The 23,766-nt window shown below is 43.1% G+C and overlaps 1 protein-coding gene across 2 annotated transcripts in view; it reads right to left on the reverse strand.

The window, feature by feature from the left end:
• Nucleotides 1–16,666: 16,666 nt before the first annotated feature.
• NAT8L (N-acetyltransferase 8 like) overlaps nt 16,667–23,766 on the reverse strand; it is a 46,823-nt gene continuing 39,723 nt past the window's right edge. For both annotated transcript variants that reach the window (XM_053387760.1, XM_053387759.1), the window contains one exon: nt 16,667–19,736. In XM_053387760.1, coding sequence (XP_053243735.1) covers nt 19,369–19,736 — 368 coding nt within the window. In that variant the 3' untranslated portion in view covers nt 16,667–19,368. The remainder of the gene's footprint in view (nt 19,737–23,766) is intronic.

Consider the following 23,766-nt stretch of genomic DNA (forward strand, 5'->3'; position numbering starts at 1 on the left):
TCTGAGACCTCATTTTTTCTTTCAAAAAAGATACTTTTAGTACAGGGAAAATAACCATTCCATATACCCAATAATTTAACCCCACTTTAAAAACGTGTAATATTCATGCGTCTCTGATCAGTGGCTTCCAAGAAAGTCATATAAACCCTGTTCCAGAAGTCCATGTGTTCAGATGCACATAAGGATATTTTCTGCTCCTGATTTAAACGGAGAGGGGTCACTCTGTGAGAAAACTATTCTTTCCGTTTAAATTAATTGGGAGACTTGCTCTAGGGACAGGGATCTACTGAGTAGACCGCAGGATCAGGGCCATGCTGTCAGCTGCTACAACCTAAGGCTGCAATTGAATGGTTTTAGCGTTGAACTAAATTTTATACGGCAATGAACTGATAAGAAGGATGAAACAAAACATTTTGGGTGCCTTTCTGGCATCCCAGAGGCACCCTAGGGCAAGACCTGCCCCATCACTGCCAGCTCCTGCTTCCGAGCATCAATAAACCTTTCCCCTTTCCTTCCTGCTATTTTCAAACTGGGGGTTAACAAGTGGGAATTTTAATATTTTTTAAATCAGGCAGCCTAGACATAGACGGAGGCAGGCACGCTGGTGTTCCGCGCTTCGTTCTTTGCTGCTTCCTTTAATACTCAGTGTATTATTTTCCCCGTGGTGCTCACAGTGCAGAAAACAAAAGGTCAGCTATACTTTTGGCAGCTTACAGACCTTGTTAGCCCGGAACTTACTAACCAAACCATGCTACTTCAAAAGCAGCAATCCTATTTTGTAGTCATCCCTCCTTTAACCAGGGGGAAGACTCCTAAAGCTATAAACCGGCAGCTAAATTGGAAATAAACCTCTGTTAGTGCTCTTGCATTGTACACTTTGCATATGATTAAAACCTTTCGTGAGAAAAGATACACAGCAATATAAGCATTGTGTGTAGTGGAAAGCAGCATAAATTACTAGCTTCTCTTGATTGCATTTAATGTTGAAAATCATGATCTATATTTCTTAGAAGTTTACTTTAACTGTTACTGGGGAAAACAGTTGCGTTGTTGTGTTTCTTTTACTATATAATGAATGGATTCATGGCTTGTAAAATGTTGGCTTTCATGAAAAAGCAGCTCTTGCACAGAACATTTCAAACATAAAAATCTGAGCGAATGGAAAAGAGATCTCATGTCAAACATTGTTGACTTTATGCTACTCTTTAAAAATAATAATGAATGTGTACAATTTAATGAACTCTTCCATGCTGGGTATAAGTGGCTTTGTATATCTTTTATATTTTCAATAAAGATTACTCCAGTATTCTAAGTTGCATATAAAAAATGTTTTCCTGGTTTCTCCTTGTTCAATCGTTGCTGCGATAACTTCTAACAAAGCCAAGGCATATTGAGAAATTCCCTAAACGTTTTCAGGTAGCAAAGCTTAACTTAGGACACAGCGTTCCAAAGTCTTGCGCACATAAGAGGAATTTCCTAAGGAACACTTCCCCGAGATGTTTTGATATGCAACTGCCATCAGTCCGAACCACCATGGCCTGTGGTTGCTAACGGCAGGCAAATCTTGTCCATTTTGGTTTCTCACTATGTCTCAACACCACGTCACTATAAAGTTCCGCTCTTGACATTTCCACATCAGTGTGCGAATTTTTCAGAGTTACAGGTAGGTAGCGGTGTTGGTCTGCCATAGTTGAAACAAAATTTAAAAATTCCTTCCAGTAGCACCTTAAGGTAAAGGTAAAGGGACCCCTGACCATTAGGTCCAGTCATGGCCGACTCTGGGGTTGCAGTGCTCATCTCACTCTATTGGCCGAGGGAGCCGGCGTACAGCTTCCGGCGTACAGCTTGTGTCCAGCATGACTAAGCCGCTTCTGGCGAACCAGAGCAGCGCACGGAAACGCCGTTTACCTTCCCGCCGGAGCGGTACCTATTTATCTACTTGCACTTGGACGTGCTTTTGAACTGCTAGGTTGACAGGAGCAGGGACCGAGCAACGGGAGCTCACTCCATCACGGAGATTTGAACCGCCGACCTTCTGATCGACAAGTCCTAGGCTCTGTGGTTTAACCCACAGTGTCACCCACATCCCGACAGCGCCACCCGCGTCCCAGTAGCACCTTAGGGACCAAACTAAGTTTGTTCTTGGTATGAGCATTTGTGTGCATGCACACCTCTTCAGATACACTGAAACAGAAGTCACCAGACCCTTATATACAATGAGAGGGTGGGGATTACTCAGAAGGGTCGTGGGAATGGGTGATTGGCTGATAGGTGTGGTAAACCTCTTGACTGTTAACAACTGCAATTGGTCTTACAGGAAAAAGTAAGGGGTGAGATGGCTAAAAATAGCTTTTATTGTGTATAATAAGATAATAATCCAATGTCTCTATTCAGACCAGGTCTCTCCATGGTTTTAAGTTTGGTAATAAGTTGCAATTCAGCAACTTCTCTTTCCAGTCTATTTCTGAAATTCTTTTGCAATAAGACAGCTACTTTGAGATCTTGTATAGATTGTCCTGGTAGATTGAAGTGTTCTACTGGTTTCTCTGTCTTGTGATTCCTGAATTTTTTAAAGGAAATCTTCATGAAAACTAATCAGCAATTTCTCTTCTTGTCAGGTCTCCTATGGTTTGTGTGCCATTTCCCCTAATATACACATGTAGTTCCCCTAAAACAGTGCGTTTTTGGATGTCTCCAACAATGCATGCATTTTACATGGCTGGAAAACGATTGCAAAAATTCAAATGTCAAAGGATGGCTGTGTTTTGGTTCTTGTTCAGGAAAATGCTGGTTAGGCAATTCTGCCTTAAGATGTGGAACGAAATGAATTTCCTCTCCCGAGCGGTTGAGCGTATATTGGCATTTTAGTGGTGCTTCACGAATTCATCAGGATTTCTTCATGCCGACAAAGGTTCTGACAACAGCTCTGAAAACCATGGTTCTAAATTGCATGGGGAATCCTCAACATAAGAGTGCCTGCAGAAGGCTTGTCTTGCACTTAAATCTCTAGAAATCTTTTGTGTGCTTTATAAACAACAGCTAGCAAAAGCCCACTTCTATGTGACTTCAAGGTTGATGAGTCCTTTTGAAGCCTGGGCCTAATCCCCTTTTGTCTCCCTGACCCATAAACCCCTATCTCCCAAACTTCCATGGTCTTTTCACTTCTCCCATGTGTATCTGGTATGAAGTTCTGACCTGGTTCTGCTTTCTCCTTAGGTCTCCCCCATCTTGGTCCCAACCACACATTTTCCCCTCGGGTTCTTTGCCCCATTTCCCTTAGCTGCTGGTTTTGGCCAGGGCTTACCCAAGATGTTTTGGCACCTGAAGTCGAAATCAGTATGGACCAATGCAATGCGCTCTACGTGGGGCTACCTTTGAAGGTGACCTGGAAACTACAACTAATCCAGAATACGGCAGCTAGACTGGTGACTGGGAGCGGCCGCCGAGACCACATAACACCGGTCTTGAAAATCCTACATTGGCTCCCAGTACGTATCCGGGCACAATTCAAAGTGTTGGTGCTGACCTTTAAAGCCCTAAACGGCCTTGGCCCAGTATACCTGAAGGAGCGTCTCCACCCCCATCATTCTGCCTGGACACTGAGATCCAGCGCCGAGGGCCTTCTGGTGGTTCCCTCCCTCCGAGAAGTGAGGTTACAGGGAACCAGGCAGAGGACCTTCTCGGTAGTGGCACCCTCCCATCAGATGTCAAGGAAATAAACACTTTTAGAAGACATCTGACGGCAGCCCTGTTTAGGGATGTTTTTAATGTTTGGTGTTTTTAATATCCTGTTGGAAGCCGCCCAGAGTGGCTGGGGAGGCAGGCCAGATGGGCGGAGTATAAGTAATATTATTATTATTATTATTATTATTATTGCCCCACAAAGTGGTGCCTCCCCTACCCCAGCCAGGGAACAAGGGGTGAGTGAAGATCTACACCAGGAACAAGGAGGGAATGAGGCCAGCAGGACCTCCTCTTCGCCAAAACCCTCTGTAGATATGGCATTGGACAGCTGCTAAGGAGAAGGGGCAGAGGGGCAGCAACAGCAGCAGTGGGCAATGCATTCCTTGGAGACAGGATCTGCTGCCCCTGTGGATCCTGCTGCCTGAGGCAGTTACCTCACCTTGCCTCATAGGTGAGCTGGCCCGGGTCCCAGCAGTACTGTTGCCCCGCCAGTTTCTCCTACTTGTGCAGTGTTATGTACTGAGTTGAATAGGATCCAAAATGTAGCAGTCTGATTGGTCCTAGAACAATAGGATTCAGAATGCAGCAGTCTGATTGGTCCTAGAACAATAGGATCCAAAATGTGGCAGTCTGATTGGTCCTAGAACAATAGGATTCAGAATGCAGCAGTCTGATTGGTCCTAGAACAATAGGATCCAAAAGGCAGCAGTCTGATTGGTCCTAGAACAATAGGATTCAGAATGCAGCAGTCTGATTGGTTCCAGAACAAGGCAGCAGTCTGATTGGTCCGCAGGAGCCACCCAATCCAGCTCCAGGTGGAAGTGAATCCGCAACCTGATTGGCCTACAGGAGAATCCCAGAATTAGCCAATCACGTGGGGCCCATTGCGTAAATAATGTATATAAAGCAGATATTGTGGGGGAACTTCCATTCCTCCTCACCACTATGAGCTGAATAAAGAGCATGAAATCCACTCTCGACTCTGAGTTTATTTCATGCAGTCTAACCGAACAACCGTCTCCTTCAGCTCCCAGTTCTCCTCGACAGCCTGCCTGGCGTTCCTCTCTTCCTACCTCCCCTGCGAATGAACACCCTGTGAATTTCACATATTGATTTCGACCAGCCAACCCAATCGTCGTTTGTGTAATCCTTAGGAAATCAGGGTGGTGTACTTCAGGCAGAGATAAATTTCCTTATTGGCTGGTGCTGATTCCTTACCGAATTGCTAGGCAACAGCTCTCGGCAGGACCCATAATCCCCTGCATGTGAATTTTCAAACTTAATTCCACTTCCCTTGGTTCCAAGCCAAAGGTCGTAGCATTTCGCTGCAGCCAGAGCAATTAGCAAGGAGCCGCTTCCTCACGCGGCTGAATTACAGCAAGCGAGAAATGAAAAATTACCATATCGACCCCTTGGCAACACTACCAATCTAAGTAGAATGGCCATGAAGACACATCTTTCCTGAGGCTCCTAAGCTTTCTCAAGATCTTGTTTCATTCAATGAAAGGCAATACTGAAACAAGCCGGGCAAAATAATTATTACTCGTCGTTTAATATGCATGGGGCTTCCCCCTCCTCCCCATAGCGCTGAAAAGCTCAGTACAAACATGGTGGAATGCCCCAGGAAGGGAGGGAGATCTGTCATGGTGCTTGCAAATGAAGAAGACAAAACATACGAGGGAAGGGACTGAGGGGGAAGGCAGAGAAGGGAGATCAGTTCTTCAAGGCCAAAATAAAGGGGCGAGCTATTTCTTGCGTTGCTGGTGGTTGGACAAGATAATGATAATAATATTTCAACATTTCAAATATACATTTTTTTAAAAAAAGCAGAAGCTTTTTTATTGGGCATTGTAGGGGATGATATAAATAGAAATGATTGTAAGCTGTTTTGATACGCAGTGACGGCAGCAAGAATATTATTGGCACAAAAATGGAAGCAAGAAGAATTACCGATAAAAGAAGATTGGAGGATGAAATTGATGGACTATGCAGAATTAGATAAATGAACGGGAAGAATTCGAAACCGGCGGGGCCAGAGATTCACAGAAGATTGGCTTAAATTTACGGACTATCTGAAAAGTAATTGTGATGATCAGATTACATTTGTAGGTTTGCAGGAAGTTTTGTGAGGTGAATAATTTGAATTATTGCATAATTGGATGAAAAGGAAGACGTTAGTTAAGATTATTAAAAGCAATATGAATTTAAGAAATGCATAAGAAATCATAAAAATGGGGGATCATCAAAGGTGCTGATGGAAGTCCAAAAAATTGTATAAGATGTGAAATTTTGTGGTATGTATGACAATTAATATGTTTTAAAATGAATAAAATTTATTATTATTATTATTATTATTATTATTATTATTATTAATGTTTATTTATACCCCAGCCTCCCTGGCCAGAACCGGGCTCAGGGCGGCTAACACCAGTAAAATTACAGCAAAAAAATAATAGGGGGACGGACGGACACCAATTTAAAATACGGGTTAAAATGCAATTTTAAATGCAGCCTCGTTTTAAAAGTAGCCCATAGATCAAAACCATAAGGGGAGGGAAACATAAGGGTCAGACTGAGTCCAAACCAAAGGCCAGGCGGAACAGCTCTGTCTTGCAGGCCCTGCGGAAAGATGTCAATTCCCGCAGGGCCCTAGTCTCTTGTGACAGAGCATTCCACCAAGTCGGGGCCAGTACTGAAAAGGCCCTGGCCCTAGTTGAGACCAATCTAACCACCTTGTGACTTGGGACCTCCAAAATGTTGTCATTTGTGGACCTTAAGGTCCTCCGCGGGGCATACCAGGAGAGGCGGTCTTGTAGGTACGTGGGTCCTTGGCCGCATAGGGCTTTAAACGTCAAAACCAGCCTTAAACCTGACCCTGACCCTGTATTCCACCGGGAGGCAATGCAGTTGGTAAAGCACTGGATGAATGTGATCCCTGATGTCCTTCAGGGTCCCCCTCTGACCCTACAATGCTATCATTCTATTATTCTAGGTCATTTACTAAAAGGCCACACAAACCGCCAAGCGAGCGGCAAGAAAAGCAGGCATATGAACCTCAACATTATACCAGTGGAACTATTAATTTGGCATTGATGTGGTCTATGAGTTTGCTAAGTTTCCAGCCAATCTTGATCAGAATCGCCACCACCAGTAAAAGGCAGTTAAAATGTGCTGAAAACCAGCACATGTACCGTACTTTATGTGTACGGGCACACCGATTTGGGCGAAAGAGAGCGATGTCCGTTGTTATGTACTGAGTTGAATAGGATCCAAACTGCAGCAGTCTGATTGGTCCTAGAACAATAGGATCCAAAAGGCAGCAGTCTGATTGGTCCTAGAACAATAGGATTCAGAATGCAGCAGTCTGATTGGTCCTAGAACAATGCAGCAGTATGATTGGTTGGCAGGAACTACCCAATCATGCTCCAGATAGAAGTGAATCCACAACCTGATTGGCTTACAGTAGAATTCCGGAATTAGCCAATCATGTGCAGCCCATTGTGTAAATAATGTATATAAAGCAGATACTTTGAGGGGACTTTCATTCATTCCTCCTCACCACTATGAGCTGAATAAAGAGCATGAAATCACTTTGCGACTCTGAGTATATTTCATCCGTTAATCGAGCTTGTCAAAGGAATCTCACTTTCCTTGATGTGGGCATGCTCCGAGCCGCGTCGCAGGCGTTATGATGGTTTTCCTGACCCATGAATGCCTATGACAAAATTAGGCAGTGTGTGCACAGATGGATGATAACGTGAAAATCTGCGCAAAATGTAAGAAACGGAAATTTCCTGCAGTTATTTGCTTAATTGATATGCAGACATAATTGACTGATAAACTTCCATTCCCACTGACTCGTGCATCTAGGTTTAGTTGCATAGGTCTGAAGTGTGCAGAGCAAAAAGCGCTGCCTTTCTTTTGTATGCCACAACTGCTGCAAGGATTTTACTAGCCAAAAAATGGAAAACACAAGAACTACCAACGCTAGAAGAATGGCAGATGAAGATGATGGAATTTATGGAGCTGGCTGATCTCACCGGGAGAATCTGCGACCAGAAAGAAGAGGAATACCAAGAAGATTGGAAGAAATTTAAAGACTATTTGAATAAATATTGTAATATTAAAGATATGTAATCACTTGAAAGAACTAATTAGGCCTAGGATTAAATTAGGATTAAATCTATCAATAAGAAAATGTACAATAAGAAAAGTCAGGAAATTGGAATATGACTGTAATGTTGTTTTAGGAAATAATGATATTGGAAACTGCTACAGTTAATTACAAGGAAATTCAGATGGATGAGATTAGAGGAAGTCAAACAATATGTTTATGAAGATGGATTTCAATTAACTAATTGAGTTTTGTTTTTTTGATGTTATGGAATATGGGATGCTGGATGTATTTTAAGCTCTTTATGCTTTCTTTTTCTTCCCCCCCCCTCTTGTTATTGTATATTTTCTTTTATGTTATGTTTATTTATGAAAATAAATAAATATTATTGGGGGGGGGAGCGCTGCCTTTCTCTTACGTGGAGGTTAGGAAGTCCATGTGGTTGGGGAACATCTCCCCCCATTATGCCAGTGCTTGTGCGTTCGACTTACTTTTCACATGAGCACCACACACAAGATATGTTTGAAGGCCAGCCTCTGTCGTTCCCCTTTTGCTCCCTACAAGCAAACCATGTGTGAAGGACAGGAGTCTTCTGTCTATTGAATGGAAGATGCCCCAAAATTAAACCAACAACCGTCTACATACAAATTCCATAGAGTTTTGCTGTAGCTGTGTTCCTTCCCATGGCTTTGTTGTTATTTATTTTTTGTTCCTTTTCCAGAAGTTTTTCTTTATGGCAGTTTTTGAGTAATACAATTCAAGTAGCTTATGAACAAAAATATATATAAAGGGGCAGCCAAAAGAGGAAAGGGGAACATAGGTTAAATGTGTTTTGGACCATATAAACTGTTGATACAAATATTCTGGACGGCTGACAATGCTACGTATTTCTCAAGAAAAGCCAATTGAGGCTCTATTCCTCTTTGTGCTCAAACAAGAACAGTTAACTGGAATAATCAGTTCACTGTTATATGGAAGACCATTACTTCTTCCAGTGTCAAAGCACCAAGTCAGGCTTCCTCAACCTCGGCCCTCCAGATGTTTTGAGACTACAATTCCCATCATCCCTGACCACTGGTCCTGCTAGCTAGGGATCATGGGAGTTGTAGGCCAAAAACATCTGGAGGGCCGAGGTTGAGGAAGCCTGCACCAAGTGCTTGGCTGCCCCACTGCACTCAGGACCTGTACTTCATGGTCTGGTGGTGCATTCAAAATAGTTGGAATCAGTGTTATTTTTGTAGAAAAAGAGGTGCTGGAACTCACCATGAACGCCTCCCTTGTTCTCTTGGAAAGGCAATGATGCCCACCTGAGAGGTGCTAGAATTGAGTTCCGGTGAGTTCCGGCTGAAAAAAAGCCCTGGTTGCAATGCAATTTAACGAAAGATGCTGAACTTCTTAAATGTAGTGCACATTCCAGGACTAAGACCAAAACACCACCAGATAATGGGCCTACAATGAGGTAAAGGTAAAGGGACTCCTGACCATTAGGTTCAGTCGTGGCCGACTCTGGGGTTGCGGCGCTCATCTCGCTTTATTGGCCGAGGGAGCCGGCATACAGCTTCCAGGTCATGTGGCCAGCATGAGTAAGCTGCTTCTGGCGAAGCAGAGCAGCACACGGAAACGCCATTTACCTTCCCGCCGGAGCGGTACCTATTTATCTACTTGCACTTTGACGTGCTTTCGAACTGCTAGGTTGGCAGGAGCAGGGACCGAGCAACGGGAGCTCACCCCGTTGTGGGGATTCGAACCGCCGACCTTCTGATCGGCAAGTCTTCGTCTCTGTCGTTTAACCCACAGCACCACCCGTGTCCCTCCTACAATGAGGTAGCTAGTCTTAAAGATAAATTGTAACCAATATTCCACGAGCTTTCTGCAAGTTTCATTGTTATATCGTCTCCTCTGACTTGACCCTGGAAGAGCCCGGAATAGCCATAATACGGCTTTAAGACCAATGCACAGGTTGCGCAATGGAACTTGTTGCAAGAAATGAGATCTGGAACAAAACAGGAAATTGTTCAGGAAACACAAGGAATATAGGGATTTGAGTTTTGTAGGAAGTTGGAAAGTGGTCCACTTCAACCATAGGACAATATGTAAGAAATTATATTTCCGTTATGATGAAACAACAAACATTAATGTTTAGTTATGGATACGTCTGGCAAAGACAACTGTCATCTTTTATAACTCTGCAAGACTCAAGTGTCTGTTTGTTTTCAAAATATAGGAGTGCAAAGTTTACCAGTGGCACAATTTTTATTAAATACATATATTTAAAGGATCAGTAGATCATATATTAAATTGTTTGGGGGAAGGTAATAGATGTTTAGGCCACAATTAATGAATTTTTATAAAAAATGTTATCAGTGATATCTCTTCTACTCCACCCTCTGATTATTTACAGAAGTGGCACTTGAAAGTATAATCCTTTTATTTTTTTTCCAGTTCCACGTAATAAAATGCAACCAAATGACCCTTAGTCAATTTTTTAACCACAGCAAAACTTGCTTGATTTTCACAGTTGTTGCGGCTACTGAAAAGTACCAAGCAATTCATTTATCCCAATGTTTGTTGAGGCAAATTAACAATAATTTAAGTCATATGTACATATAGTATTTCAGTAATGTGGCAATGGAAGATTGAGCGCTGACCACCAGCTGCTGAGGGAAGCAGCTCAGAGTCAGATATCAAACATCTAAATCAATAAAAAACTTGCGTGTTGAACATTGGCTGGAGTAACGGAATAGCACTGATACCTCCTCAGTATTCAGTGTCCAAATATTTTCCCAAAATCGTTCCCCCCTTTCTCTTCCACCACAGGAAATAATACATTCTGTTGATATTTTATTGTTGAGATGCGAACTATATTCAGGCATTTGCCTGAATAGAAACCGTGAACAGAGACAACATCTCTAGGCACATGTACGTTTAGGTCCAAGGACAGAAGAGGTTTTTTAAAGTGTGTTCCCTTGAATGCACCGAGAAATGTTCCCTTTCTCGTCAGGAACCCTGAGAAATCAAGAGTTTCTTGCACACAGGTTTCGAAGTGCATTCACCTTCCTGACATTAGAATGCTATAAAGGTATTTTTGTACCTTGATTGTGTGCTCAGCCGCCTGGTGAAATGGCCAGGAAGTTCTCCCAAGTTTTTGCTCTACAGGAGGAGATTCTTCATTGCTTGAAGGCATTTCAAACACAACAGAGCCAGCAAGCCAGTTTTAATCCACAATACGAAATAAGTTTTTTTTACAAGTGATGCTGAGGAAGACTTTTGTCTGGAATGACGCAATTATAGAAGATGTGACGTTGACAAAAATGCATTCAAAAATCAAATGGAGTTTCTAACGAGCCTAGGTCTTACATTTGAATTATTGGTGTTAGGAACGCTAAAGCCAATGTAAGCGTCGCTTGTGAAAATATAGCCTTGAACTGCAGTTTCTCTTGGCAATAACTGCGCTGATTTCATAAAACCAAGACCAACCATTTGATTATAGCTTTCCTTCATTGGCTTCTGAACCCAGCATTTGTAAAAAACAAACAAAATCAACACCAGTTTTCTTAACCATGACAATTATTGCTATCTCAAATGTGTGCACGTGTCTTCCTACTAGAAAATAAGAGAACATGTTATGCTAATAATAATAATAATAATTTATTTATACCCCGCCCATCTGGGCAGCTTCCAACAAAATATTAAAATGCAACAGTCTACTAAACATTAAGAGCTTCCCTAAAGAGGGCTGCCTCCAGATGTCTTCTAAAAGTCTGGTAGTTGTTTTTCTCTTTGACATCTGGTGGGAGGGAGTTTCACAGGGCGGGTGCCACTACCGAGAAGGCCCTCTGCCTGGTTCTCTGTAACCTCACTTCTCGCAGGGTGGGAACCGCCAGAAGGCCCTCGGCACTGGACCTCAGTGTCCAGGCTGAATGATGGGGGTGGAGATGCTCCTTCAGGTATACAGGACCGAGGCCGTTTAGGGCTTTAAAGGTCAGCACCAACACTTTGAATTGTGCTCAGAAACATACTGGGAGCCAGTGTAGGTCTTTCAAGACCGGTGTTATGTGGTCTCAGCGGCCGCTCCCAGTCACCAGTCTAGCTGCCGCATTGTGGATTAGTTGTAGTTTCTGGGTCACCTTCAAAGGTAGCCCCACATAGAGCGCATTGCAGTAGTCCAAGCGAGAGATAACTAGAGCATGCACCACTCTGGCAAGACAGTCCATGGGCAGGTAGGGTCTCAGCCTGCGTACCAGATGGAGCTGATAAACAGCTGCCTTGGATACAGAATTGACCTGCGCCTCCATGGACAGCTGTGAGTCCAGAATGACTCCCAGGCTGCGCACCTGGTCCTTCAGGGGCACAGTTACCCCATTCAGGACCAGGGAGTCTTCCACACCTGCCCACCTCCTGTCCCCCCAAAACAGTACTTCTGTCTTGTCAGGATTCAACCTCAATCTGTTAGCCGCCATCCATCTTCCAACTGCCTCCAGACACTCACACAGGACCTTCACCGCCTTCACTGGTCCACTGAACAGACATAAATCCATCCAATATTGTCCCCTCCACACATCACTGGAGAAACGCAGATGGTGGAGCCTTTGAATTCAGCATATTCTCAGTTTTGGAATATGCTTGGAAGATCTGTTAACATAAACTGAGAATGCATGCTAGAGGAAACATTGGCAAAAGAGGATAAGCTGTCTTTCTTGCAACTCCTCTGCCTGCAACTAATCATCTGATTGTGGATCTCTTCGTAAGTTTGTGTTGAACTCCCAGTTGGGTCTGAACAATGCTACTGGAAATGTGTTAAATCACATATCTAACAGACTTAATATAGAATAGGAAAACATAAGCATTTCTGGTATAACCCTCTAATTTTACTGATTTAAAATATCAAAACAATGCATAATCTCTTTTTTTCGTCTTCAAACACAATGACATGATCCTTTTCTACGTGGGCTCTTTTTCACTACTCCCCAGAACGTGTGAACAGGTGTGCATTCAGGAGTTGTGATAATAGCAGCTCTTGGGGGGTGTATTTGCTTTCGGAAACTCATGCATAGGGAACAGGTTACATGCCATGACCACCGTGCAAATCAGACAATCTGTGACTGCTTTTCAGAAAAGTATATCAGAAGATCCAGGCCATAGCTGTCAACCGTCCCTTATTTGGCGGGAAAGTCCCTTATCCCAGTGCCGTGTCCCACTGCTGTCCCTTATTGATGATGTCCCTTAAATTTCCTGGGTTTCAAAGGAAGCAGCTCCTCTCCCTCCCTCCCTCCTGGCCAGGGAGGAGGGAGGCTCCAACTGTGTTGCTTGGCTGCGTTGCTCACCCAATAAGGAGTCTAAGAATGACTGGGGGGTGGAGCTTGCATGCCTTGTGCTGATCAAATTGGCCGCGTTGCCTGGGGACTCGCCTTTGCTCAGTGCTTCCCAGTGGAGAGGTGACGGTGGTTTTCCTTGCTGCATCCCCTTTGCTGGGTTGCTGCGCTGTGGGAACCACCGCTTGAGGCTTCGCTTGGCTGCTGGTTGACTAAAATCCCTTATTTTGGCTGCTGATCCCTTATTTTCAAGGCTGCTGGCCCCTTATTTTCAAATCTGTAAGTTGACAGCTATGATCCAGGCACAGATGTTAGATGCATTTGGCCCTCACTGGAAGACTTCAAAGGTTTAAGTAAGAAAGAATGAGGTGCGAAAGGAGGCAATTTGCTCCAGGTTGTCCCTGCGAGCCTGAATTTTATTTTTTTTTTTTTTGTGGTTTCAGAAATCAGTGCACTAGTTGTTCATTGACAGTGGAATTATAGGAGTCGCCGTTTGCCTAAAGCAGAAATATAAAATTATTCCTAACTAAGCGTCAAAACTGTAGACCCGAGGGACTATGAAATGAGGTTCAGCAATAACGATAGAGGAATAGTCTGGCAAAGGTGGTTGTATTGGAGATTTGGAAGAATGGCAAGCGGTATTATGGGGAATCTGTAAAGATGGGAGATTGTGAAGGCAGTTCCAGCTCTCATTCGTAGAAAGATTCAGCCTTCTGTTTTGTTATTTGGGCATGCACATATTTGCAAGCAAGATAGGGCCAAGTTTAGAAACCATCTAAGCTAGTGGCAACCCCCATATTTTGTGATTATGATTTCCGTATGCCAATTCTGCTTCACATGAAGCTCTTCCTTTTGAGTTCTTAACTTGTCACAAATCAACTTAATCTGAAGGACCTAAATTCTAATACTAAGAGGTTGAAAAGCAGCCAACCACTCAGTTCATAATTTCTGGTAAACATTCTACTCACTCATGTTCAGTTTGATTGTGCTGTGGTGATAGTTTCTGAGTGGTTAGACAACACTGACATCCTGCACCAGATCAGATCTGACAGTTCAAGGGCAACTCACTGTTCTAAGGCACCATCATTTATCACAACTTTTGTGGGGCAGACCTCACAAGTTCAACCGGGGAGAATCGGAATTTTTGCCCTCCGGAATCAGGACCACTCTTCCTAGGTTGAAAAATAATAATGGTGAGGACAGTTTATTTGTCTCAACAAGATCCTGAATCATGGGACAAAGCAATGTAGAAGCTTTTGGAAAACTGTGACACAACCTTTTCCCCCGGGTCATGATGGGAAAGATCAACAGTTGGAAGAATGAAGGACACAACACCATTTACGTTGGGACAACATCATTTGGCGGGGGGGAGAGAATTACCACACTCAGGAAAGAACCATGAATCCAGTCGGAGAACCTCACTTTATAAAGTACTTAATATATTAACATGAATTGAAACCATAAGATGGTAGCCGTGGTATAGGGGATTATAATTTGGAAGGGAATGTAATTGAAATTATTAAGCCCTTGGAACGCAGAAAATAAAAAACAAAAACAAAGAGGAAGCCATCAAATCTAGCACATGAGGCGACTTTAACTAAACTGTAGAATTTGGTATATAAACAATTGGTTTTAATGATTGTATTAATTGGATAAAATTGGCATTGCTATAACAAGGTTGTTATTGGAATGATATTGGAAAAGCAATAAAAATATTTATTCTTAAAGAGAGAGAATTTTTGCCCTCCACAAATCATGGCACCACACCTTGTGTAAGTGTAAGTAACCTGTTCATTCCCAGATTTAGGGTTGAAATAATGGCCAGACGAGGCTCTTTGGGTTTGGTTGACTATGTCATCTATACAATGCAACAAAAAGAACTTACATCAGCTGTCACGGCCGTCTTTGGCATTAGCGAGACAATGGCTGATTGTGTGAGAGAGGTTCTGCCACCGATACGCAGCCAAAGTATTCAACTTAACCAATTCACCAAAATATTCTGAGTACCAGCAATTTAGCCACATTATTATTTAGAGTTCTATGGTGGTGGAAGTGGCAACAAGGTCAGGTCGAGGACACTACTGAAAGCCCATAGGCACAAACGGACATTTAGGCAGACTTATTAGGGTGCCGTGGGACGCGGGTGGCACTGTGGGTTAAACCACAAAGCCTAGGACTTGCCGAACAGAAGGTCGGCGGTTCAAATCCCCGCGACGGGGTGTGCTCCCGTTGCTCGGTCCCTGCTCCTGCCAACCTAGCAGTTCGAAAGCACGTCAAAGTGCAAGTAGATAAATAGGTACCGCTCCGGCGGGAAGGTAAACAGTGTTTCCGTGCGCTGCTCTGGTTTGCCAGAAGCGGCTTAGTCATGCTGGCCACATGACCCGGAAGCTGTACGCCGGCTCCCTCGGCCAGTAAAGCGAGATGAGCGCCGCAACCCCAGAGTTGGTCACGACTGGACCTAATGGTCAGGGGTCCCTTTACCCTTTATTAGGGTGCCACTTGCTTTCCGTAAACCGGGGCTATGGCAACCAAAAGCAATGCTCATCGCCAGAACAGTAAAAAAGTATAAGGCAGACACTGCTGAATCTACAAGCCAGATTTGCCTCTTGAAGAAGCAGGGGCAGGTTATACCAAACTTACGGATGAGCAGAGATAGCTAAGTGCAAGGTTTGCTTCCTAGGCTGAGTTGTGCCCCAAAACAGTGCATTGCATAAACGTGTTCAGAGGTTCTTATGCCACCCATATTTGGGTCCTGTTCCAGTGATGAGACACACACAAAAATGAAGGCACTTTATGAACAAAATCCATTGGGTCATTAGAGGGGTTCCACACTAGGAGAACTTAAAAATGGAAAGCGTAATGCTTGTGGTCAACAAAAGAGGTTTAAAGACTGTCTCAAGGCAAATCTTAAAAAATGTAGTATAAACACCAACAATTGGGAAACACTGGCCTGCGAGTGCTCCACCTGGAGAACAGCCTTTACCAAAGGTGTCATGAGCTTTGAAGACACTCGAACTCAGGACGTAAGGGAGAAACGTGCTAAGAGGAAGGCACGCTTGGCAAATCCATACTGTGATCAACTCTTGCCCAGAAACCTATGTCCCCTCTGTGGAAGGACGTGTGGGTCCAGAATTGGCCTCCACAGTCACTTACGGACTCATTGTTAAAACCATGTTTATGGAAGACAATCTTACTCGGCTCTGAGGCATCATCGAAGAAGAAGAAGACACTAGGAGAACCTTTTTGCCCTTTGAGATGTAAATATTTGCTTGTAGAGGTGCTGGCTTCCATGGCTACTTCATTCCAGTTATGGTGAGCTGAGCTTGGTATCGTTAACAGTTTTCTATCAGGCCAATGAATAAAACCACAGATGAAGACTACGTCAAAAAGAGTGCTGTGAGATGAACAGTGGCGCCGATGGCCTTTTGTCTGAAGACCTTAATGTGTTTTTTTTATGGGTTCTCCTGAATGACATGTGGAGCATGCTGTTAGTCTAACATGTCGTTGGAAATAATATTCACTTTATAGACAATCCCACACCCCCTGCTCATTCAAATTGGGCTATAAAGCATGATTTAATTCTCCAGAAATCATTTAGCGTAGTGACAACACATGCGGGGGGGGGGGGAGAAGATTAAAAGGCACAAGCAGTCATTTTCTTTCACTTTTTTCCTAATACTTTATATTATTCTGTGTTATGCAGTTTAATGAAATCACTGAAAACAGCTAGAAAATATTATACCAATTTCTGTACACTTTACACCTCTATTCTACACCTTCCCACGATACACATTTTAGCTTCAGGAGAAATGTACAGCATAGAAATTTTTAAAAAATACATTCCGTGTCCACACACACTCAGTTCCAAGAAGTACATTCTGTAAATCAAATTTAATCTATATTACTAATCAATTTGTTTTTATTGCTGGGACATAGTTGGATGCTGCCATTCTTAGGTATAGCAATGTCTGAGGCAGGAAGAATACCAACACTGACAAGGCATTAAGTAGTTAAAAATAAAAATAAAAATATTTTGGCTTTTGTGAATTATTCTTACCACTTTATTTGGCTGAGATCTTATCGTGTGCATGGAGGTTGTAATGGCTCCTCTTCTTCTGTGCTAGGAATAGAACCATGGGTGCTTCCAGGCTGTCACTATTTTGGGGGCGAGATTCAATCATATACCTGCAAATTCGGGTTGTGCAATTAAAGTTGATTTGGCGATCTTGCACAATAAACTCCCCTCCCCTCAGATTGGACCTTTTTGCAGTAAGGAAAGTGATGGGGAAATTCAGTGTGGAATAACCAACTGCCTGATGCAATCTTGTACAACTTCCCCACAAACAAATGAGAATGAATGCTCCGTGAAATCACCAACATCGTCTAACCTCCCTGCAAACTTATGCAAACAAATCAATAAAAAGGTCGTCTGGTAGAGACCTATCAGTGACATTTGTCTTCCATGAAATACACTCTCTCTTGGATAAGGAGAAAGTAGAAACTGCCTTCTCTGTGTTGGTTGGAGGGCAACAGTTATCCTCATCTTGACCCTACAATTTTTTCTGCATACACAGAAAACATCCCGTCTTTGCGTCAATGGACAGAGACCTAATTTTTGCCCTTGAGCATTTCTGGTTCTAGAAAGAATCACTTCCTCCTTTGAGTTCTTCCCTTATCACATCTTTGAAACGGTACCCTCAAACATTTTACCTAATTTCTATCGAGGCGGTTTAAAAACAAAACGAGGAAATACATTAAATGGGGTTTCCCTTTAAAAAGCAGACTCTTCTGACCCACCCAAACTCAGTGCAACCAGAAATGTACTTATCAGTTCTGATAGATCACATTTTAAAGTTTAAAACATTCTGATTTCCCTCGAGATATACGTCATGCAAAGTTGCTGTTTATTAAAGTAAGTTATAGAAGAAGCTGTAACCTTGGTTGTTGTTGTTTTTGTGTGACGGGCGCTACAGACACATGCCAAATCTGTGTTGCATTGCCGCTTGCATTGCACTGTACAATTCACAAATCTGACATCTTTAAAAAGCAGCGGTTACTTTTGACGGCAGGCTGTCTATATTTATGCCACTAGCAGTTGGTTGAAGGAGCATTTTTGTTTCCCCTGCTGCTTTCAGCCAAACTTGCCATTTGAGTTATCTGTCTTTTGCATATTGCTTTTCTGAAGCATAGATTTTGGTGCACATAGTAGCATACAGGTGTGTTGCCATAGAAATAGAAGCCTCCATTTTGCCTCTGTGAAACGAGTCGGCAAAAGCTAGAGCTTGAATAAAGGAAGCAAAGAATAATAAACAAAGCTATACATGATGACAAAAAAATAATAATATAAAATTAAACCAGAAGGATTTCTACTGCATATACAGATGTCTGGCACAGAACTGCAGGTTATATATACATCAGCGCAGATGATATTTCAACAATTTACATATATTACACTGGGCTCAGGGTTCAAAATACTTCAAGTCTTTTTGCTGGCTTAAGAAGGAAATGAGGATAAAAGAACAAGTCATAGTTATCAGATGCACCGAGATTCTTTCAGACAGTTGACAGAATGAGGTACATCGAAAAAGTGCAAGATCAGAGCCTACTTGGCAGTGCTGTGTGTTTGTATGCATGCAAAAACTTCCTTTTCATGCATTATAGCAAGCAGGGTTTTTTTTCACATTTTTCTTTCAGTATTATTAATCAATATGTCATGGTAAAACGAATGCATACCTGTCCATGAAATACTGAGAAATGCATTCAAGTAAAATTTCTGCACTTAGCTGTATCATGAAGTATTACTATACTTTTGTTAATATTTCGGGGGGCGGGGCAGGGGGGCGTGGATATTCTATTTACGACACACACCGGACAAGCTATATTGTTATGCGGTTAAAGTTCCTGTGCTTATGTAGGTAACCTGGGCAAGACAGAGAGAGGGCAGGAGGGGAGAGGGTGGTCCGTCCTAAACTCTTAGGCTGCCGAGCAAACGTAGGTGCCTTTAGAGCAGTCCGCCATAACCTCCTGCATTTAGCACCGTCACTCTACAAGCATGTCAGGGAAAAAGAAGGGAGCCTTTGTTTGTACATCTGTACAAAGCAAATGAAGAGGGGTGGAATGAAATGATGGGACGGGGGGTAAAAATAAAACAAAATAAAAGGCAACCTGCAAATAAACAATGGCAAAACTCCCACAAAACACAGGCAGAAAAGATTTTGGGGAGGAACGAAAAACGCGGGGCGGGTTTTATTATTATTATTATTCTTCGCGCAGCTGCAGGCAGTAGCGGTGGAAGCGTAGCTGGAAAAACATTCGCTCTAGAATAGAATGCGTCATCCCAGGCAGTGTGTAGTCTTCGGCGACACCCACATGCTTGAATCCTAAAGACTCGTACAACTTGTGAGCCGCCACCTTGACCGCCGTGGTTCCCAGTACAATCGACGAGTAGTTATTGACCATGGCAAACTCAACCACCTTCCGACCCAGAGCTTTGGCGATCCCTTTTCCGCGGTATTTGGAGTCGACGGACATGCGGCGCAGCTCCACCGTGTTGTCTTCTTCGTTGCCCCTGGCGGCTACGATGCCCACCACGTTGCCGTTCAACACGGCCACCCAGAAGCAGGAACCTGCAGGTACAAAGCAACATGTGAATCTTGGAAACAAAACACAAAAGGCTTCTTCAAATACACATCTCTGGGGTTTATCGTCCCTATTTCTTTCCGAGCTCACAGACGGACAGCCAGTATGAAACAGTTCGCCCTCGAGAGCAAAAACCAAGCAGAGGCGGCACTTTTCTAGAAGGTTCCCTCTAACATTTCTGCGCTTGCGTTCCTGCAAGCTCCATCAGTGGTTCTTATTATCTATTGTAAAAAACAACTGTGATCCTGAAGAACCAGAAAATTGGCTGTGTAACTCTTGTCACCTGAGAATCTTATTAATCCCTCTACAGTGGTACCTTGGTTCTCAAAAGCCTTGGTACTCAAACGCCTTGGTTCTCAAACGCTGAAAACCCAGAAGTAAGTGTTCCAGTTGTCGAACGTTTTTTGGAAGCCGAACGTCCGATGTGGCTGTCAGCTACTGTTTCAAGGGCACCTGCACCAATCAGAAGCTGCGCCTTGGTTTTCAAACATTTCAGAAGTCAAACAGACTTCCAGAACAGATTAAGTTTGGTGCTTTTGTTTTTGCTATTTATTTTGCGTTTTTGAGGCTTTTTTGGTTAATTTGTTTTTGTGGCCCTGTGGAACCCAGTTCAGCTACTGATTGATTGTATGACTGCGGAAATGGATAAAAGCCCCCCATCCAAATAATGATTATCATCAGTGCAGGTAATAAATAAATAAAATTTTAATTTTGATCATCTACAATACTGTCTTATTTATTTTATAGTACAGTACATTATTATTGCTTTCATGGATCAATGGTCTCGTTAGACAGTAAAATTCATGTTAAAATGCTGTTTTAGGGGTTGTTTTTAAAAGTCTGGAACGGATTAATCCGTTTTGCATTACTTGCTCTGAGAAAGCGCGCCTTGGTTTTGGAACAGACTTCCACAACAGATTAAGTTTGAGAACCAAAGTACCACTGTATATTGCAGTTTTTTTCTCACTACGGTACAGTAGAGCCTCAACCTTTTTCTAGCGAGGCCTGATGAATGTCTTATTCACATAATGCAGTGGGGGCTTGTGGCTGCAATGATGGACCTGGCAGGCCAGGAAAATGTATTTTCCTGTCCAGTGGAGTTTGCAATGCTCCCATTTTTCTCATCTTCAGCCAAGAGCGTAAGATGACAGCCCTCCTCTGCAGTACACCCTCATCGTCTGTTTCTATTTAGCCATTATGAACGACAGACCTCCCTTCCATTAATTTGCTCCTGTTCCTCATTTGTAATGAGACAGTGAGGTTTTTTTTTTAATTTAACTTGCCAAACTGGCATCAAAAGCGAGCCGTCCTTTTGGGCAGACCAGCCGGTGCCCTTGTTTGTTTTTCCTCATCCAATCGCTCACTTAACATAGGATGAAACCAGTCACTTGCTCATCACCAGTTGCCTTTCCTGTCCTGCAAACTGGTGAGGAATATCTCACCATACTTCTGCAATAATCAGAAATCTAGGAGAGCGAAGGAAGATCAGCACACCTTAGCAGGATGATACAGATGGCACCAAGTGGTGAATTACGAACTTCCACATACACCGTGGCAAAAACCACAAGGCATGTTTTCCTTCTGCTATCATGTACATACAGCACAGTTTGAATTTCTTTTTAAGCTTTGAGGTTTGCTTGCTTTTTCCTAGAAGTTACTTTGGAACTCAGCTAATGAATGATGCAATTTCTTATATTTCTTAGGCACTTCTGGGTCTGCTGCAGAAACTAATATACTTATACTGATGTTCACTCAGAAGTAAGGCTCATTAATCAACAGAGCTTGCTCCCAGGTAAGTGGGGATAGCATTGCAACCTAAATGATATTTTGAGAGCTCTGAGTGAACATGACCCTCTGATATCACTCCACGATTTTATTTTTTGTCTTAGAATAGATTTGAAAGGCAGGGAAAAAAGTTGTCATCCGTTTCTCGCTATCTTGTGCCGTAGTAATCCAGCGCTTCTCACCGTCACAGCCCAAGATTTGAGGCTAGGCCTTGAAATAATATTCACAGGAACTAGAAATGCGTGTACATTTAAATATTATTTCTGCTAAATCAGAAGGCAAACATTACTGGTAATAATATTCACAAACAAACGAATGCATTCTTAAAGAGTGAAACGCCCCTGTGAAGTTTAACCTTGCTTCTTCTCTCTCCTTGCAAGCGATTTGATACACTTTATTATAGCGGTGCCAAATATATAAGGCCCTGGACCTTATACAATTCTCCTAGGTCACTGATACATTACACATTGTCCCCCACATCTCACCACACAATTCAGCCAGTCCATGCCCTTAACAGAGCAAGGAGCATAGCTTGCAAATGGTTCTCTCTCAGTCTTAAGTTGTGGGTGAACATATCAGACAACACAGCGATTCTTCAAACAGCTCTTGTTTATTCAGAGGCCAGAACAGAACAGAACAGAAGGGTTCAGTCAGCCTGCTTATATAGAGCTCCAGTACAACGTTACTGTAACAACTTTCTAAAACTATCCAATCACTGAACGTCACTTTCGATCCCTTATTTGCATAACTATCTACAGTATCCCCCTGCTGGCCCAGGGTGAGAACTTCAGTACATAACACTCAGGATCGGTTCCCACATGGTAATGATAAAAAAGGACGGAAGCTAAAATAAAAATAAAGCTTTGTGTGTCCGTAGTTCATTGGGATTGCTTGAGCAGGGAAAACAGCGATGGGGTCAGCATCCCGCATCCTGAGGCAGCTGCTGGGCCCCAAAACCTTAACCCCCCCCCAATGATGTGCAAAAACTATAAAGCGGGAAGGGTTTTATGAGGGACAATGTACGGTATCGGATCATTACGGTTCGTGTTTGGAGGACAAGCTGTGATAGGAATTTTATGGTCTTAGATCTATGGTAATGTTCATAAATGTACCAACCAAGCACATACATAGATCAGCACAGGAAGTCCAACCTGGAACCATTTTGATTCCTAAACTGAGAAAATGTTTTCTCTGCAAGGTCAAAGTGGGAAACCTCCCCATTGTCTCTTTCCTCACAAATCCTGTCTTAAGGACACATTTAAGATATGAATAGGGTGTGCGCCTGTGACCTGGCCCAGGAATTAAGTATTTATCACTACAAAAGAATGGCCGGGCTCCCCAGGCAATCCAATCAAGTAACCTGCCAGACAGGAGATAAGAAAAACGACATTCAAATTTCTGTTTTAGACCGCCTTTTCTGTGATGTAGGTATGATGTATCTGAGGGGTGGTCTTAGGTTACACCCCTTCTGTGATGTATGTATGTTTCTGGGGGTGGTCTTGATCTACAGGGTGGCAATTTCAAAAGTCTTTATAAGGCCTTGCACGCCATTTTTCTGGGTCCCTCCTCTCTCCTGCGGGTGAGGGGAGCACCCTGTTGCAACACATCAATAAAGATCAAGCTTACTAGCTGCTTTGCTTCTCAATATTCTCTGGTTGGCCTCTGTTATTTTCTCCTACCAATAGGGAACCTATGTAAGGACTCTATATGGGCTCTTGGATAAGGGAAAAGGGCAATTTTTATTTACAACAAAGCAAGGCCTGACTTGCGCATGGAAAGTACAACTCTCAAATACTAGAGCAAAATGTGGCTTTCTGGAGCGATGTCATAGGCTGACTGAGTTAATTACTTCCGATTGCTTCGTTTGGCGTTTGCATTTGTATATTTCTGGGAGATTTTCTGATGTTTGCCTGTTTTGGTCTTCTGCTTGCTGCAGCCAAACGTATATATCCTGAGCTTTTATAGTTTCTTTGCTTGTTTTTCCAGGACACGGGAAGTCTTAGCAAACTGTTATCTAAAGATAAAGCTTCTCCTCCTTCCGGAGGGGAGGGGTTGTGATCGGGAGACGATTCCCGCATCACGCAGGGGGCGTTCTGCCCCCTGCCCCTCATCATCGCTGGCGCGCCACACCTCCCAGTTGGGCACCCAAACGGGTGGCAACTCAGGTTTAGCTGCTCAAATGCGGCCGCGCCAGCTCTCTCCGCCATTGCACTTCAGATTTTCCACGAGTCA

Source organism: Podarcis raffonei, chromosome 5 (assembly GCF_027172205.1).
Source record: "Podarcis raffonei isolate rPodRaf1 chromosome 5, rPodRaf1.pri, whole genome shotgun sequence".
NCBI lineage: Eukaryota > Metazoa > Chordata > Lepidosauria > Squamata > Lacertidae > Podarcis > Podarcis raffonei.